At 40.5% G+C, this 16,951-nt stretch overlaps 1 protein-coding gene across 5 annotated transcripts; it reads right to left on the reverse strand.

The window, feature by feature from the left end:
- Positions 1-402: 402 nt before the first annotated feature.
- Positions 403-13,319, reverse strand: LOC119904304 (RCC1 and BTB domain-containing protein 1-like). 5 transcript variants are annotated; one of them, XM_038720875.1, is made up of 12 exons: positions 13,165-13,319; positions 11,138-11,387; positions 8,973-9,123; positions 8,723-8,889; positions 7,612-7,770; positions 7,421-7,528; positions 4,900-5,042; positions 4,621-4,811; positions 3,730-3,856; positions 3,478-3,629; positions 3,250-3,380; positions 403-1,831 (listed from the first exon to the last, which is right to left on the reverse strand). In XM_038720875.1, exons 2-12 carry the CDS (start codon positions 11,261-11,263, stop codon positions 1,691-1,693), a joined length of 1,596 nt encoding a protein of 531 aa, XP_038576803.1. In that variant the 5' UTR covers positions 11,264-11,387; positions 13,165-13,319; the 3' UTR covers positions 403-1,690. The 5 variants fall into 5 exon arrangements, 1 of the variants encoding a protein (XP_038576803.1); XR_005444681.1 differs by lacking the exons at positions 403-1,831; positions 3,250-3,380 and adding an exon at positions 4,393-4,464 and having other exon boundaries at positions 3,608-3,629; positions 3,730-4,306; XR_005444682.1 differs by lacking the exons at positions 403-1,831; positions 3,250-3,380 and having other exon boundaries at positions 3,608-3,629; positions 3,730-4,306.
- Positions 13,320-16,951: the final 3,632 nt, after the last annotated feature.

The following is a 16,951-nucleotide window of genomic DNA, read 5'->3' on the forward strand; positions in this document are numbered from 1 at the left end:
AACAAATCTGTATTGCGCAGAACTCACTCTGGGACAGTAATGTTGGAATAATGAGAACAATTTGTAGGATTGCTGCCAGATGGTGAGCAAGCTGTGGTTAATTCAGGCACTATTCTAAAAATAAGTTGGTGTTTGCACTGGTGTGATCTTGTTTGAGACAATTTTTCAAAAAGAAAATCAGTTTGATGAATGATGGACTCTCTCTGTACCTGTATTCTGTACATCTCATGGTTTATTGATGATTCATATGCACAAAAGAGTCAGATCTGTCTATTATGTTAATAACATGTCAAACTCTACTATTGTACTTCCTCAAATATTACTATGACATCTAAAAATTAGGTTAACTGCAATACATTTTTGAATACTTCAACACTTGTTTACAGAAGAGAGGGACAAGACAATAGTCACAGGTCTTTTTATTTTATTCATTTGCTTACAATAGTCACAAAATCTGACTGGCTTTATAATACACAGTATCAATCAATAGCCATAATTAGAAATAGTAGAAATGTCCTGCATAGAAATTAGCAAACATGTTCTTCAGAATACTCACAGCAGTAGTGCAGATGTCTCTAAACAACTTTTTAAATGTTAATACTGTAAAATATTGTTTTCCGGGGGGCCCCGGTAGCTTACCTGTTCCTTACTGCAGCAGCCGGGGTTTGAGTCCACCCGGGGGCCCTTTGCTGCATGTCAACCCCTCTCTCTCCTGCCTATTGTGTTTCTTCCTCTCTCTCTCTCTCTCTCTCTGCAGCTGTCACTATACAATAAAATTATCTTAAAAATATACATGTTGTTTCCAAAATACAGTAGATATATGTCATGTGGGTGAAAAGGTGTCCTTAAAAATCCAGACCCACACAACTTAAGCTTCTGCAAGGTCACATGCCTTACTGTAAACAGACTTTTAATGGCTCCATACTTTTGTTTCAGCTAGTAACCAGGCAAGTTTAACTGCCAGTTAACACCGACTGAATTGTTTAGTGTGCGCAAAATAGACAAACTAAAGAAGCTTTTTTTATGTTATGGAAATGTAGCTGCACAAAATAATACTTTCTTTCGTCTCACAACCTAGACAGAAGAACTCGGTGTTGCAGGCACTAGGACTAATAATTGCTGACAGGAGTTTTACCCAAACAGACTAAGACTAAATACCTGTTATATGCTGCCATCTTCAAGTGCAACCTGTACTTCAACCTGAAAACCATGATTCCAAATTACACATCCAGACGTGATGTGGTCTTCTAGTTAGGAGGAACAAATTCATAATCAAAAATGTTTAAAACAAGTGCAAACACTAAAGGAGGAACTTGGTCACAAGTAATGCAATAACAGGCAAGAATCTTTCAGGTCAATAGAAACAACTTAAGCGATAGCACAGTGTGTGTAAATGAATAGGCAGTGAAGCACCATGGCGAAACTACTCTCTGTTGACTGTGTAATGATACTGCTGCCTGTCAGCTCAGCCTCGTAATTTCAGTATGTACAGCTCAAGTAATGGACACACTGGTTCTAGTCTGGAAAGAGATGAATGACCATTTGACAGCGATGTGATAAACTTAAGATTTCCAATGTGTAACCACTGGTCAGTGAAGGTACGCAGAGGTGACCGGCAGTGATGAAGTCCTTTGAGAAGTCACTCCTGGAGTAGCACAGCATCCTGTGTCTGTCTATAATCATCTTGAGGTCAGTTTTTGAAGGCTCCACAGCGGCTGGCTCGACATATGAAATCTTTGAGCAGGTTGCCGTCAATCTGCCAGAAAGCAGCAGTCTGGGTCACTTCGGTCAGGTGATTCACACAGAACTTAAAGCAGAACTCTTCCAGGTCCTGAATGACAAAAGGTAAGAGCACCAATTAGTTTTGCATTTTCTTTCTGTTGTAAACATCTCCATCAGCTGCTGTCAAAGCTTTCACAATTCTATAGTCACAACTCGCCATATCTGGCCAATCACCTTTCTGCAGTCCTTGTCCTTTGCAAAATTGTATTCTAACCATAGACTGTATTAAACAAGTGGATGAAGCCACCCGTCACCCAATGGTTTGTGGACTACAGTCCAGAGCCTCGAGTTTGGCTTTTTGTCCGTCACCATCTTGTTTTTTGGAACCTGAAGTACCATATTCGGACGTGAGGGTGGAGTTAGTAAGATGCATCTATAATTCACATTAACTGTGATATTAATTGGGATGCTAATTTTGGCAAGCGAAAAACAGGCTTATCACAAAATGTACTTACTGAAAAAAATGAACAGCCGACTCCTTAGAGTGTCTTGTGGCACAACCAAACACTGAACAAGACATTTTTAGGTGACCAAAATGTTATGATTAACTTTTATGATCTGAAGCAGAGGATACTATTCGAATCACAAGGTAGCCACGCCCTAAAGCATACCCTGCTTTATTGTGCATTTTACTCTAAATAGTACCATAATTAACAAAATCATGCTTCATTAAAGAAGACTTGAAACTAGAGACTGAGACCATGACATCTTTAGGAAAGTGTTTATTGAGTTAATAAATGAAGTGAGAAGTAGGGTCATTTTGTCATTGACTTTTTTCAACAAGTGGACTCTCCCCCTGCTGGCCATGAGAAAGAATATGGGTTTAAGGGGGAAGTCCCGTAAACCCGCATTTATTCTGCTTGGCTTCTCTTTTCATCCCCAGAGGTTGATTCCAATGTTTAGCTGAAGATAATATGAGGCTTCAGTAATCTGAATAAGACAAATGAAGGGGATTTCATTCATAGTTAGTCTTTTTTTATACAAAGATTCTTGCTTTCTGTTTTGACAGAGAGCATTTTCTTGTTTAGCTGCGGTGTGGAGGGAAAATAACAGAATAAGTGAAGTTAGTACTTAAAGGACTGTAACTTTATAAGATTTCCACCTTATTTAACTAACTTAGACTGCTGTATTACCATCAGATAAACTTTGGAATCGATTTTTGCAGTGTGGATTTTGTCTGTTCAATGTGATGCAATTGAAAGTCATATATATATATCAATAACAATTTGTCTCAAGGGGCTTCCAATGAACATATGAGCACCGGAAAATTATTTTAGGAGACACTTGAAAAATTGTGACCCTATGCTTTAATCCTTTAAAGATTACTGACTTCAACAGTCAAGTCAATTCCCAAAGTCTTTCTCGGTTGCTGACGTAAAGTAAATATTGTTATACTTCCAACTGATCTCTCCTCATTGAAATACATAAAAACGTTTGATAGCTGGTAGACTAATGGTGAAGACTGACCTCTGCATCATAGCGCACAGCAGCAGACAGCAGGGAGAAGGCGTTTTCAACAGTGATTCCCCTCTTTATAATATGTTGACACAGACGTTTCAGGCGGTTCTCACAATACGACGTGGCCAGGTCCAGTAGCCCTAACCGAACAGAGAGAGACAGTAACACTGTGAGTATGAACTAACAGACAGACAAATGTCAGTAAAGATCAGGCTGTGATGTGTGTGTGGTTCTGACCAATAGCATCCTCAGGTGACAACTCTACATTGTCTGTGTAAAGGAACTCCAGGAAGGAGCGATAGACTGGGTAGGAGAACTGGTCTATTTCAATCACCTCCTTCATGTCTTCATTCCAGTGGGACTGGAACATGGATCTGAAATGCTCACACCTGCACAGTTTCAGAATTTATACAGGTGCTATTTATTTTTTTGAATTATTTATATTTTATAGTATCATGGCTTCTTAAACTGACATCTTTGGTCCCTGACCTGATTTTGAGAACTGCTTTGTGGACATAGATATATTTGCCGTCAACGCAGAACTTGAGATCAGCTGTCTCTGGGTTGTCAAACTCTTTCTTCAGAGACTGAGCCACGGTCAAGAAGTCATCATGCTCTGGAGGGAGAAAATACACCCACACACATCAAGCTCTGGCATTAGAAGTTACAAAACTGTAGCAGTGATTTGAATTACTTTTACATCTGAAACAGGAAGGACCGAAGTTCTGTTTTCATATGTCTTTTTGATAAGGCCTTATTTTACATCTTCCTAATAACTTCCATGTCAGTTCATAAGATTAAAGATTAAAAAAATTGAGAGGTCGAATGTCGGCTGCCACGTAGTATTTATAGCTGAGAAGCGCAGTTAGTCTACACGTCACGCACCTGACTTTGATTATTGGTATACGAGATCTCAACCTGTGCAGGGCGCGAGGGGATGCATCCACTTTGTTTATTGTCACTGGCAGTCATCCAGGAATTCACAGAACCATAGTTACCTACTTAATTTCCATTATGAACACAAAACTATCGAAAACTCTTCCTTGGTGGTGGCTTCAGGAAAAATCTGAAATGTAGGTGAACACGATGTAAACAGTTTACATTTGCATTACTACATGATAAGTAAACTCAATGTTCACTGTCATGGATTACCTATCTAAAGTTGAAAGTCTCTGCATGTTGATTTTCATAGCGTACGTGCGTGAACTAAAACCTAGTACTTTCCTGGAGGGAAAGAAAATGAATCTAAAAACTGGCTTTGGAAAACAGTCACCAGCAACAGACACATGATTTGTGGTTAATGGAGTCAAACATGTAAAACCACTGATGCAGTCCTTTAATCACTACAACATCATTGGGCACATAAGCCCCTTGACTTACCCATGGAAAGAAGCCTCCACATAACTGAGGGGGTGGCGAAGCATGCAAAGACATCATCGGTGCAGGTAAAGTGCGTGAGGTGAGGCAACACTATAGACTGGCCCCTGCACTGGCCCCACATGTACACCTGACCACTCTGAGTCTTAGCAGCTGATGTATGTGTGGAGTGACAGGCAGCAATCTCTACAATTCTGTCAAAGAAGTCAGAGCAGAGAAATGAGCAGTGTATAAGACGGTGAGAAGAGGGTTTATCATATCTGTGGTGATAAGCTTGCTCACCTCTCTTTCTCAGTCATGATCTGAACTGGGCTCAGCTGGTTGCTCTTGTTGCCGGTGCCCAGTTGTCCATATGTGTTTGCACCCCAAGCGTAAAGCAATCCCTCGTCTGTTAGTGCCAGCGAGTGGGCATAGCCTGAGACAATCTGGAGAGGAAAAAAAAAAAACCTTAACATGCCTAATCCAATACACTTAAGAAGTTTTAAATAATTTTAAGCAAATCAAACAAAGTCTACTTTACAATGAATGAAAATAATAAAGAATCATTCATTTTGGTTCCAATATTCAAGCACGGAAATGATTCATCGGTAAATGGATAAGTCTGTCTGCAGAATAAAGACTGATGACAATTTATCACAAATGAAGCCACAATCAAAGTTATAGAGAAGTCTTGAAACTACATTTTCAGAAGTTTTAAGGTCACACTAAATCGGTAAAGTAACTTCATCACAGAATACTATCATTAGTATCATTAGTTGTCCTCCAGCCCACTTGATGTAATACCTACAAAATTTTTACTGAAAGTAATGGATTCTGTTGGGCCCCATTTGATCTCTGTTTTCAGCAGCTCCCTATCTACTGGTTGTGTCCCTGATTATTTTAAAACGGCTTGTGTGAACCCACTTTTAAAGAAATCTGGTTTAGATCCCTCCATCCCACATAATTTTAGACCAATTTCAAAACTGCCTTTTATTGCAAAGATTCTAGAAAGAATTGTGTCCAAAAAGCTGCTCACTGTACTGGAAAATAACAAATTATTTGAAACATTTCAGTCTGGTTTTAGGAAGTACCACAGCACTGAGACTGCCCTGCTTAAAGTCACCAATGACAATCACAATGGCATGTGCTCAGTCCTTGTACTCCTGGACCTTAGCGCTGCTTTTGACACCATTGATCACAACATCATGTTAGACAGACTGAGGCACTGGGTGGGGATCTCTGGTACTGCCCTAGAATGGTTTTCATCTTACCTGTCAAATAGGAAGTTTTGTGTGTCTGTAAACAACTATGTCTCCTCGTTCTGTCCAGTTAAATATGGTGTGCCTCAGGGGTCGGTCTTAGGACCCATTTTGTTTTCCTTGTATCTGCTTCCCCTTGGACATATTATCCATAAACATGGCATTTCTTTTCATATTTATGCTGATGACACACAAATATACTTGCCCGTCAGATCCACAGACCCTGGAATGCTGAGTTCACTTAATAACTGCTTTTGTGAACTTAAAAAATGGATGTCAAATAATTTCCTCCAGCTGAACTCAGACATAACAGAAATCCTGGTCATCGGGTCTCAGCAGATGGCAAATCAAATACTGCCATCTGCTGGTTCCCTAGTAAATCACATTAAGCCTGTGGCAAAGAACCTTGGTGTTTGGTTTGATAGTAATTTAAATTTCGAGAAGCACACCACAAAGCTTGTTCAATCATGTTTTTATCAACTTAGAAATATAGCAAAAATTCGATCTATGTTAACTTTTAAGGACACTGAGACCATTTTACACGCCTTCATCTCATCACGCCTGGATTATTGCAACAGCCTTTTCACCTGTTTAACCCAAAAATCTATTGATCGACTCCAGACTGTCCAGAACTCAGCTGCCAGGCTTTTAACCAGAACAAAGAAATATGACCACATTACTCCTATTTTAGCTTCATTACACTGGCTCCCAGTATGTTTTAGAATTGACTTTAAAATTCTATTGATCACTTTTAAAGCTCTTCATGGCGTCTCGCCTTGTTATGTTTCTGACCTTTTAGTCCCATACGCACCAGCACGTACCTTGAGATCCTCGGGCAGAGGTCTGCTTTCTGTTCCAGAGTCTCGACTGAAAACTAAAGGGGACAGAGCGTCCGAGGCTCTGGAACAGCCTGCCCGAGGAAATCAGGTCGGCTGAGTCAGTGAACTCTTTTTAGTCCCTTCTTAAAACATACTTTTATAGGAGAGCCTTTCCCGATCTTATTTGACTTTATTTTATCCCTTTTATTTTATTTTACTAATTTTATATTAATTTTTCATGCTCTTATCTTGTTTTTTGTATTATTCTTTACACTTGTTAAAGCACTTTGTAACTTGTTTTTGAAAAGTGCTCTACAAATAAGGATTATTATTATTATTATTACACCTAAATATGATACCTGTTTAACTTTTTAGCATCTTATTATAACGGCCATCGCAGGTGTATTTACATTGTATCTTTTACCCGAGACTTATCTCCCCCAGTAGTCTCTTCTTTTCTGTCTTTCTATGAAGGTATTTTGGAAGCAAACATATCAGGATTTCATCTTTTAACTATTAAGCAAAATGTTCACATTTTTGCACTGCATTAAGATGGCAGGGCCAAATCAGACTGTAGTGATGCACTGGTTGCTAAAAAATATGTAGACGAATTGGATTGTTGGTTGCGTATTTATATTATTGTATAATGATATCAAATCTCACTGTGTAAGCTTCCTACCCTTGGTATATTGTGTATACTGTAAGGTTCATCAAAGTCTATGTTTCTGTGAGTGTCTAATCTCACACCTGTTGCACACATAAACCCTGCAGAGCTACAAGGCGACAAGGAGTGAGCTGGTTCCCATTATTTCCAAGTCCCAGTTGTCCATTCCCATTGTAGCCCCAGCTGTACACCTGCAGAGAGATGAGGGGAACATGAGTGTGGTGGTGGCTGGAGATGGATAACAGTGTTTATGGCTCAAGTATAAATCTGTCACCTCTCCATTGTCCACTACTGCCAGAGACGAAGTCTGACCACAGACGATACTGACAGCCACTTTGTTCTGCAGGCAGCTTGACACTCTGCGCGGTGTGGGCTGGTTCGATGTGGAGCCTGAACCCACCTGACCACAGTTGTTGTAGCCCCACGCATACACCTGGCAGACAGGAAGACAGAGGTGAGAAGTAAGACGAAACATCTGCAATGATGGGGAGAGAGCTCTATTAAATCAGGACATTTTATGATGGCTCCAGATTTTTCTAAAAGATGAAGAGTTAAATATGATACCCATAACTACTTTCAATTTAAAATAGACCATTTTTATGACGCAACAAATATTTTCTAACCCCACCTGTTCACTTTCCTCCTATATTTCAGCTTTTACATCCCCTCAGAGGAAGCTTAATTAGAAAATACCTTCATGTGTACAGCAGCCAGGCTCTTAATCCTAGGAGGTAAGTGAGTTGTTGGCTGAAAGAATGTAGTTCATAATGACATAAAAAACATATTATAACTGTAATTATAGTGGATTAGCTGTACTGATAGTTTGAGCATGCTGTGTTGTAGTTTATCATATCATAATACATTGCAGATTAAAGGAAAGGTTTGACATTTTGTTAGATAGGCTTATTCACTTTCTTGCCAAGAATAGAAGATATCCTTCATGTCTTTAGGCTAAAAATGAAGCTACCAGCTAACTCAGCTTAGCATATACAGTATCTGGAAACAGGGTGAAACAGCTAGCCTGGCTCTGTTCAAAGGTAACAACATTCATCTACCTGCACCACTGAAGCTCACTCATTAAAATGTTGTATCTCATTTGAATAAGCCATTACCAATTGCCTGGCAACCAGCGCATACTCCAAGAATTTAAACGTCCCAGCCAAGAAACAGTCAGTTCGAGGGTTAGCCAACTACCACATTTCAAACTATTCAAAATCTTCTTTTTGTTAGTCTTAACCACAGTAAATGCAGTAGTGTTCAGCTCAGGGGGTCAACTCCTGCTGGACTTTGGGCCTTGATGACTAAGCAATAACTTCAGAAAACGGTTTCCATTCTGCATGTATAATTCTGCTGTTAAAGTAACATTTCTTTCACCAGACACTCACTTCTCCTGAGTCAGTCAGAGCCATTGAGTGGTGAGAGCCACATGCCACCTCTGTGACCTTCTTGTTGAGTAGGTTGGCGGACATGAGCACTGGAGCAACTCCTTGGTTGGTTGTCCCATTTCCAAGTTGGCTGTAACCATTATGGCCCCAGGCAAATAGCTCTCCATCTGAAACTCAAAAGGATTATTCATTCTGCAGCACTTTTTAATCCAATGGTGAAGAGGAGGATTAAACGTTTTTGTGCAGCTACCCTCTGTGGCCAGCAGGATGTGGGGTCCGCTGCCGTAGCTCAGGCTGACCACCTTCCTCCCACTCAGGAAGTCTAGCTTCTTGGGTACAATAGTGCTCTGGCTGTCCCCTGTTCCCAGGCAGTTACTGCAGTTCAACCCAAATACATACACCTGAGTGTGGAGAGAGGAGGGACAAAAGAGAGAGCAATGTAATGTGGATCACTGATAAGCAGGGCTACGATCAAATTCTAGATGCACAAACATCAACACCAGCAGGCAGTGCTGATAAGGTGCCACCTGGTGCCACCAACCTTCACACAAAACTCAGAAAAACAACACTGATACAGAGAGGGGACAGGCAAGGGCAGGGGCACTGGCCTAGAGTTTATTTTGATATTTATTTTAACAGTAGAACCAAACCACAGGTGTTGAATGTTTCGGCCAACTAGCTACAAGTTGCACACATAACTGCCGATCACGACCATTATTCAAGGAAAGCTTTACATTCAAAATTAAATGTATGGAAATGGGGCCTGTCAAATGAGATAAAATTTGCAAAATAAAAAAAGGGGACACTGTGTTTAAAGCGTCCTTTTGAAATTTAACAGAAAGGACAAATTGAGGGTTTCCTTTTTTATTACCATATCAGGTAATGTAGACAGAGAGATTGTATTAAATGAGCACAGGGAGACACAATATGTGGCTTCTCAACAGTAATTAGAGAATCTGATAAAGAAATTAAAATTATTATATTCGTGATCAAACGGTGTGATCTAACCAGGAAGAGAGTTGAATATTTTCAACTCAAGCGAGAGAGTCCCGATAGCCTATCAGTGTTGAGATTGTCCATACATCACCGACGGCTTCAGAGTGATGTGTGGAATGGGCCGGGCAGAGCGGGAGATTGAAAATCTGTGGGCTGGCTGAGAGCTGCTAAACTTGGGAGAGAGGAGCAGGGAGCAGCGCTGCAACCTTTGGACAAATAAACACCTGTAGTCGGACTGGATTATGCTCTAACAACTACACCGTTTACTCTTGGGAGGAGCTCGGTGAAAACTGCTTTTATTAAATTAGCTTTTTACTTAAGTTTTTGGGATTACAACGTTGATTTATCTTCACTGGAGCTTCTCAGTAGCTAGCTTCCGTGCACATCCAGTTCCAGTGTTGTTGTTAGCGTTGTTAGCTCTGTTGGACTGCGACTTCATATTTATATTAAAACCAGACAAAACTGGACATTACTTGGAGAAAAGAAAGTGAGGAGGTTGAACTACCTGGTGACTTCAGAAAACATCTTTAACTGTATTCCAGCTATCATTGTACTTTACTGTGACCAAGTTAACATAGAATAGCCCTGATCGATGCAAACCATTCAGAAAACAAACATTTTAGAAGTTGTTGTCCTGCTGCCTTGCAGGACATTATTATTATTATTATTGCTGACTGACCTGACAAAGCATGAATTCATATGTTTAACAAATCTGCATCATGTTGTAGTTATTTCGGCATCAGTTTAATCCCTTTATTGCTATTTAATCACAGCAAAATGTTTACTTTACAGCTTTACTTTACTATACAGCTGTAGTAATGGCAAGTTGTGTGTGGCACGTTATCGCGTTAAAATCGCCTTCTCGCGTTGTGTGTGAACACTTGTAGCGAATGTACTCACGCGAGGAAAGCGTGGCGAGGAGAAAATTTGCGTTTGGTCTGAATGCCGCAGATGGAGATGCAACAGAGAGCAGCGCTCCAGAGAAATTTGTGGGAATGCTGAAGGCAGTATTGAATTTAGCAGCAGAGAATGAGTTAAAAAATCTGGGTGGGCAACAGGTAACATTCTCTAAGCACTACATCACCATACTACAATACTGTAACTCTGACAGAAAAGAAATAAAGCAGTGAGTGTACATGTCCTTTGTGATGGATTACCTATCATGAGCATATTTTACTTCACTTGTTGATTGATTTTAAACTGGCATGAACTGAAAACCTAAATCTAAAAACCCACAATAGGCTGAAGAAAGTAATATAGACATGATTTGAAGTTTAATGGATAAAACACACAAAACCCACAGGTCCTATAACTATTAATAGTTACCAGTTAACTTTTAAAAGCAACCCTGGAAGCCTTTCATAACAACTTCCCTTGCATGATTAATTTCACAGCCCTGTTTTCTCTCAGACCTCTCACCTCATCATCATTGTTGATGTAGATCGCCTCATTAGCAGATGCTCCAAACACACATGCTTTCCGTATCGTGGAGAGCTCGTGGGGCCCCATCAGGCTGAAAAGGGGCCATTTGGTTACATCCACCATGATGCACTTGCTGTGAGTCTGTGGTGGGGGCGGCGCGTTGGAGGGATGAACCTCAATCCAAAGGCAGGGCAGGGGACGGGCGGGGGTAGGGTGTGGATAGGCAAAGTTGCCAGTGCTGCCGTCGCTGTTGTGAGTGGGTGTGAAAAATATAAACAGGGAGCATTAAAGACATTTGTCAACCTATTTAAACATTTTTTCAGTCAATTAACTTAAATACAATTATCTGAGTTGTGTAAAAGAAGAAGTTAATATTTACACACTGACACAAAAAAAGAATTTACATCAAAGTCAAAGCGTTCTGTCTTTTCAAAAACTGTTTGTTTAAATACTTTGGGACATACAGGCTTCAAACCATACAGTGATGTTCATTATAAGAAATAATGCTAAACCCATGCAAAATTTTACTAAGGAGATTAGAGAACAGTTGGATCGTGTGGTGTAATATTAGCTCAGATCACGGCCGGTATGTTGAAATCCCCTTAGTAAAAGTTTAGTAATAAGTGCATCAAAAGAGTAATATAAATGTTTTCTCAGTCTTATAATTAATTAACAATATGTGCCATGCATTAGCTAAATTAATAAATGTAAATGTAATGTAATGCATTAACATTCCTAAGAGTTAAAGTAAGACTGGGTCTCAGGTCCCAAATTATTTGAGAGAGCTGTAGAGGTCTCTGTAGAGATGGCTGAGTTACATGTACAGAGGTACACTTTAAGAGTTTAAGATTTAAAAAAAATCATAGTAGTGTTTAGGACCATTCATTAGACACTACCTTGGGCTTTGGGAGACACATTTTTCACAATTTTCTGGAACTAACAACTTATCGATTGAGAAAATAATCGACAGATTAATCAACAATGAAAATAATCATTTGTTGCAGCCCTAACAAAGTGTTCATAAATGTTTATATATATATATATATATATATATATATATATATAAAACATTTATGAACGCTTAAGAAGGGCTGCAACTAACGATTATTTTCATTGTTGATTAAGCTGTCGATTATTTTCTCGATTAATCGATCAGTTGTTGATAAGTGTTTCACAAAGCTCAAGATGACCTCCTCCCATGTCTTGTGTTGTCCACAACCCAAAGAGATTCAGTTTACTGTCATAGAGGAGAAAAGAAACCGGAAAATACCCGAGAATTAATTAACCCGCGATTAATTTAATATTCTACAAGTAATCGATTAATCTTTCAGCTTTAATTTATATAAAGAAATATTGGCCTCTACACACAGTAGTTATATTGGTCTTCCCAATATTTAAATAAAGCTCACCTGGGTGTTGATTTCTTCAAACTTCATCAGTTTGAAAGATACTCTGACTTCCAGCTTAGTCCGACAGTTGTCTTTGTAGACATTAGTGTAAGTTAACGTTATAGTCAGATGTAAACAATGTAACATCTGCTTTAGAATGGGTGTTCCTGTTCAAACCATAGACATGCTGTTTTGCCTGTCTCACTGAAACTGTAATTGGTGAAAACAGCTTATGAACGCTTAAGAATTTCTTACGGAATGGATTTAAAGTCCGGGTCAAAGAGGATTTGTGTGTTGTAACAACGGTACTAAACCCACAGCAACTCATAATGCCCTCTCCACCTGCGTTACTGTGTTGTATTAAACACCCAGCAAACATGGACCACTTCACTGCTGGGTTAAATGAACAGTTAGCTAGCTAGCTGGCTAACGATGGCCATTGTTACAAACGCATTATTCAGCAAACTGCCTGCTGACACTACACAGCAAAGTGAACGGAGTTGGTACTAGACGGATCCGTTTGGAAAGTCTCTCTTATCTGAGCTAACTTTTAAGTGGCTAATTTTGGATCTTATTTAGTCTGGAAACACAGCTTTCAAAGCGACAGAAGAATATTAACATTTCCATCAAACCCACCTGTCAGTTAGGTCCGTTTCTGGTGTCGTTAACGGTTCTGGCTGACTGCGTCACCGAGCCACACGGGTCGCTCGGTGGCGGGACGTCTGTGTGTTTTCACTTTCTGCTGCTGCCTCACTCAGCTGCTCTGACGCTTATTTGCGGAAGTGAGTCGGAAAAAAATAAAGTCACGTGATTAAAAGACCAAAATAATCGATTGCAGACAGAGTTTAGACTGGAGAGATACTCTGAAGCACAAGGAGAGTAATGAGGGAGATTGATTATGAAGAAGGATTGTTGACATTTAAACTCAGGGCAAACAGATATGCTACGCCCTCCCTTCAGTGCTTCCTCAGAGGCTCTGCACCCCAAATTTCAAATCTTGGTGGCGTTTTTCACTCTCTTCCACTGCTCCTGTGCACCAGCACTAACTGTTACTGAGTGGCTGCCAGAACAATGTTGTGGACTTGGTCCACACCACTTTCTTTGTTTTCCATTTACAGAGCCAGGGCTATGAAGGAGCACACACAAAACAGAGAGCTAACGAACAGTGAGGAAATATTCAGTAAAGTGAACTTAAAGTGTATTGGATTCCAATCACTTTCTATCCCTTTAACTTACAGTCCACACCACTAGGTTTTCCCAGAACTTTCTACCACATCTCGTGGTCTTTTTCAGCAGATAGAGTATGCTCAGTTGACAGAGATGTATTCTCTGTCAGTGTCATTGGAGGAGTCTGAGAAAACTACTGAAAGTCTAATTGACTTGAGATGGGATGTTCGAGCTTCAGAATGAAGAATGATGCATGTGAGGAGTTTGATACTAGAAGGTTTGCTTTCACATTCATGTGCTTCTTCCCTCTGGTAGGCGCTATGGAGCACTGTACACCAAAACCAACAGACTCAGGAACAGTTTCTTCCCACAAGCCATCATTCTGATGAACAGCTGACTCTGACTCACAATGTCAGGAACAATTCCTGTGCAATAACCCAGTAACTCTGTCTCTAATCATCCACCTGTTTACTGACTACCACTTATTATTTATTCATCATTCTGTATTTCAGAGCTGGTCATAGTCATATTGTATATACTGCATTGTACATAACACCTGCATATAATACTGCATCCTTTGCACTATTCTCCATCACATTGTGTACCTGTATATCAAATCCACCTCCAACAACAATAGTGGTAATAATAATTTACTCCTGCACCTTTGCACTCTGCTCATTGCACTATTGTCTCAATCTGTCTATATTGTTTTTGTTTATAGTGTGTATATTTGTGTTCTCTATGCTGTAGCCTGTGTTTAATTTTAGTACTGTAGCCTATTATTGTGTTATTGAATTATTGCATATGTAAGCACATTGTGAGCATTGTACAATCCAGAGTCAAATTCCTCGTATGTGTACACATACCTGGCCGATTCTGAAGATGTAAAGTTTCTCTCGGCCCACCTTAAATACAATTTTAAGACGTCAACACCGGAGTATGACTAGTCTGAAAGTCAGGCTTGGTCCAATATGCAACACAATACGTACACAAGGGGCAATGCAGGAAATTTGAAGCCTCCAGTGCCAAAACACTGACAATGAGCTTTTCGGCAAAGTAGGAGACATTTCTCATGCTTAACCATGGGAAATAAACAATATTTGCAGATGTCATTTTAAGAATTATTGAGCTAATTGAACTTTTTTTTACATTTAGAATGGCACGGTCATATTTTCCCCCCAAACTAACTCATAACTGACAAAACATTTTCACCTCAAGATCCATGTATAAGCTGTTGTGGAGCTTTCCTTTATACACTGCTCAAAAAAATAAAGGGAACACTAAAATAACACATCCTAAATCTGAATGCATGAAATAATCTCATTAAATACTCCTTTCTTTGCATAGTTGAATGTGCTGACAACAAAATCACACAAAAATTATCAGTGGAAATCAAATTTATCAACCCATGGAGGTCTGGATTTGGAGTCAAAATCAAAGTGGAAAACCACACTACAGGCCGATCCAACTTTGATGTAATGTCCTTAAAACAAGTCAAAATGAGGCTCAGTAGTGTGTGGCCTCAACGTGGCGTTGGTGGATGGAGCGAGACATGATGTCCCAGATGTGCTCAATTGGATTCAGGTCTGGGGAACGGGCGGGCCAGTCCATAGCATCAATGCTTCCTCTTGCAGGAACTGCTGACACACTCCAGCCACATGAGGTCTAGCATTGTGTTGCATTAGGAGGAACCCAGGGCCAACCGCACCAGCATATGGTCTCACAAGGGGTCTGAGGATCTCATCTCGGTACCTAATGGCAGTCGGGCTACCTCTGGCGAGCACATGGAGGGCTGTGCGGCCCCCCAAAGAAATGCCACCGCCAAACCAGTCATGCTGGAGGATGTTGCAGGTAGCAGAACGTTCTCCACGCGTCTCCAGACTCTGTCACATGTGCTCAGTGTGAACCTGCTTTCATCTGTGAAGAGCACAGGGCGCCAGTGGCGAATTTGCCAATCTTGGTGTTCTCTGACCAAACGTCCTGCATGGTGCTGGGCTGTAAGCACAACCCCCACCCTCATGGGTCTGTTTCTGACCATTTGAGCAGACACATGCACATTTGTGGCCTGCTGGAGGTCATTTTGCAGGGCTCTGGCAGTGCTCCTCCTGCTCCTCCTTGCACAAAGGCGTAAGTAGCGGTCCTGCTGCTGGGTTGTTGCCCTCCTACGGCCTCCTCTACGTCTCGTGATGTACTGGCCTGTCTCCTGGTAGCGCCTCCATGCTCTGGACACTACGCTGACAGACACAGCAAACCTTCTTGCCACAGCTCGCATTGATGTGCCATCCTGGATGAGCTGCACTACCTGAGCCACTTGTGTGGGTTGTAGACTCCGTCTCATGCTACCACTAGAGTGAAAACACCGCCAGCATTCAAAAGTGACCAAAACATCAGCCAGGAAGCACAGGAACTGAGAAGTGGTCTGTGGTCACCACCTGCAGAACCACTCCTTTAATGGGGGGGTCTTGCTAATTGCCTATAATTTCCACCTGTTGTTTATTCCATTTGTACAACAGCATGTGAAATTGATTGTCAATCAGCGTTGCTTCCTAAGTGTAAGACAGTTTGATTTCACAGGAGTGTGATTGACTTGGAATTACATTGTGTTGTTTAAATGTTCCCTTTATTTTTTTGAGCAGTGTATTACATGGTCTTCCTCAGCAGAGGGAGTTTGCCCAGTTGTCATACAATTGTACTTTAAGGACTTCTTGTCCATGTTGGAAGTTTAAAGTGCTAAATTCAATGACAACTGCAGAGGGAGATTGTATAACATGACTGAAAACCAGCTCCAGAACGGTTACAAAATGTGGAGCAATTGTTTTGTTTTCTCAATCAATTCCTGATAGATTATCCTACCACAGTTTTTTTGAGTTAGTGTGTAATTAAATTACCACAAAGCCCTTTAGGAAAAAGCACCTTGTCCACACAAAATCAACATTTTTAAATAAGCTGACGAATTAGGACCTAATGATTAGGTAAAAATGCAGGAGCTGCCTTAAGGCCTTACCTTATTCCGTTATTAACTGCTCACCTGTAACGTAAAAGATGTGCCACAGAAGAACAATAGCAGGAGTAAGTGATGCAGGTCCTGACAACCGATTCAGGAGCAGAAAGACTCATGAGCTCAGAGGGGAAACTTGTTTCCCTCTCACACAAACACTTGAAAACCATCCCTGTTTAAAACCTTCTTTCACATTCACACAACTTAAACTTACTTAAGCATCGACTGTACGTGTGAATCACAACACTTGCAAGTACG

This window comes from Micropterus salmoides, unplaced genomic scaffold (genome assembly GCF_014851395.1).
Source record: "Micropterus salmoides isolate LMB-PRFRI ecotype aquatic unplaced genomic scaffold, ASM1485139v1 Ms_hic_scaffold_15, whole genome shotgun sequence".
Lineage (NCBI taxonomy): Eukaryota > Metazoa > Chordata > Actinopteri > Centrarchiformes > Centrarchidae > Micropterus > Micropterus salmoides.

Coding starts and splice junctions, on each gene's coding strand:
- LOC119904304 (XM_038720875.1), bottom strand. CDS start 11,263: ATGGTGGATGTAACCAAATGGCCCCTTTTCAGCCTGATGGGGCCCCAC. Junction 5,043..7,420: donor AGGGTTTATGTGTGCAACAG/GTGTGAGATTAG, acceptor TTTCCTCTCCAG/ATTGTCTCAGGCTATGCCCA. Junction 1,832..3,249: donor CTGTGCGCTATGATGCAGAG/GTCAGTCTTCAC, acceptor TTTGTCATTCAG/GACCTGGAAGAGTTCTGCTT.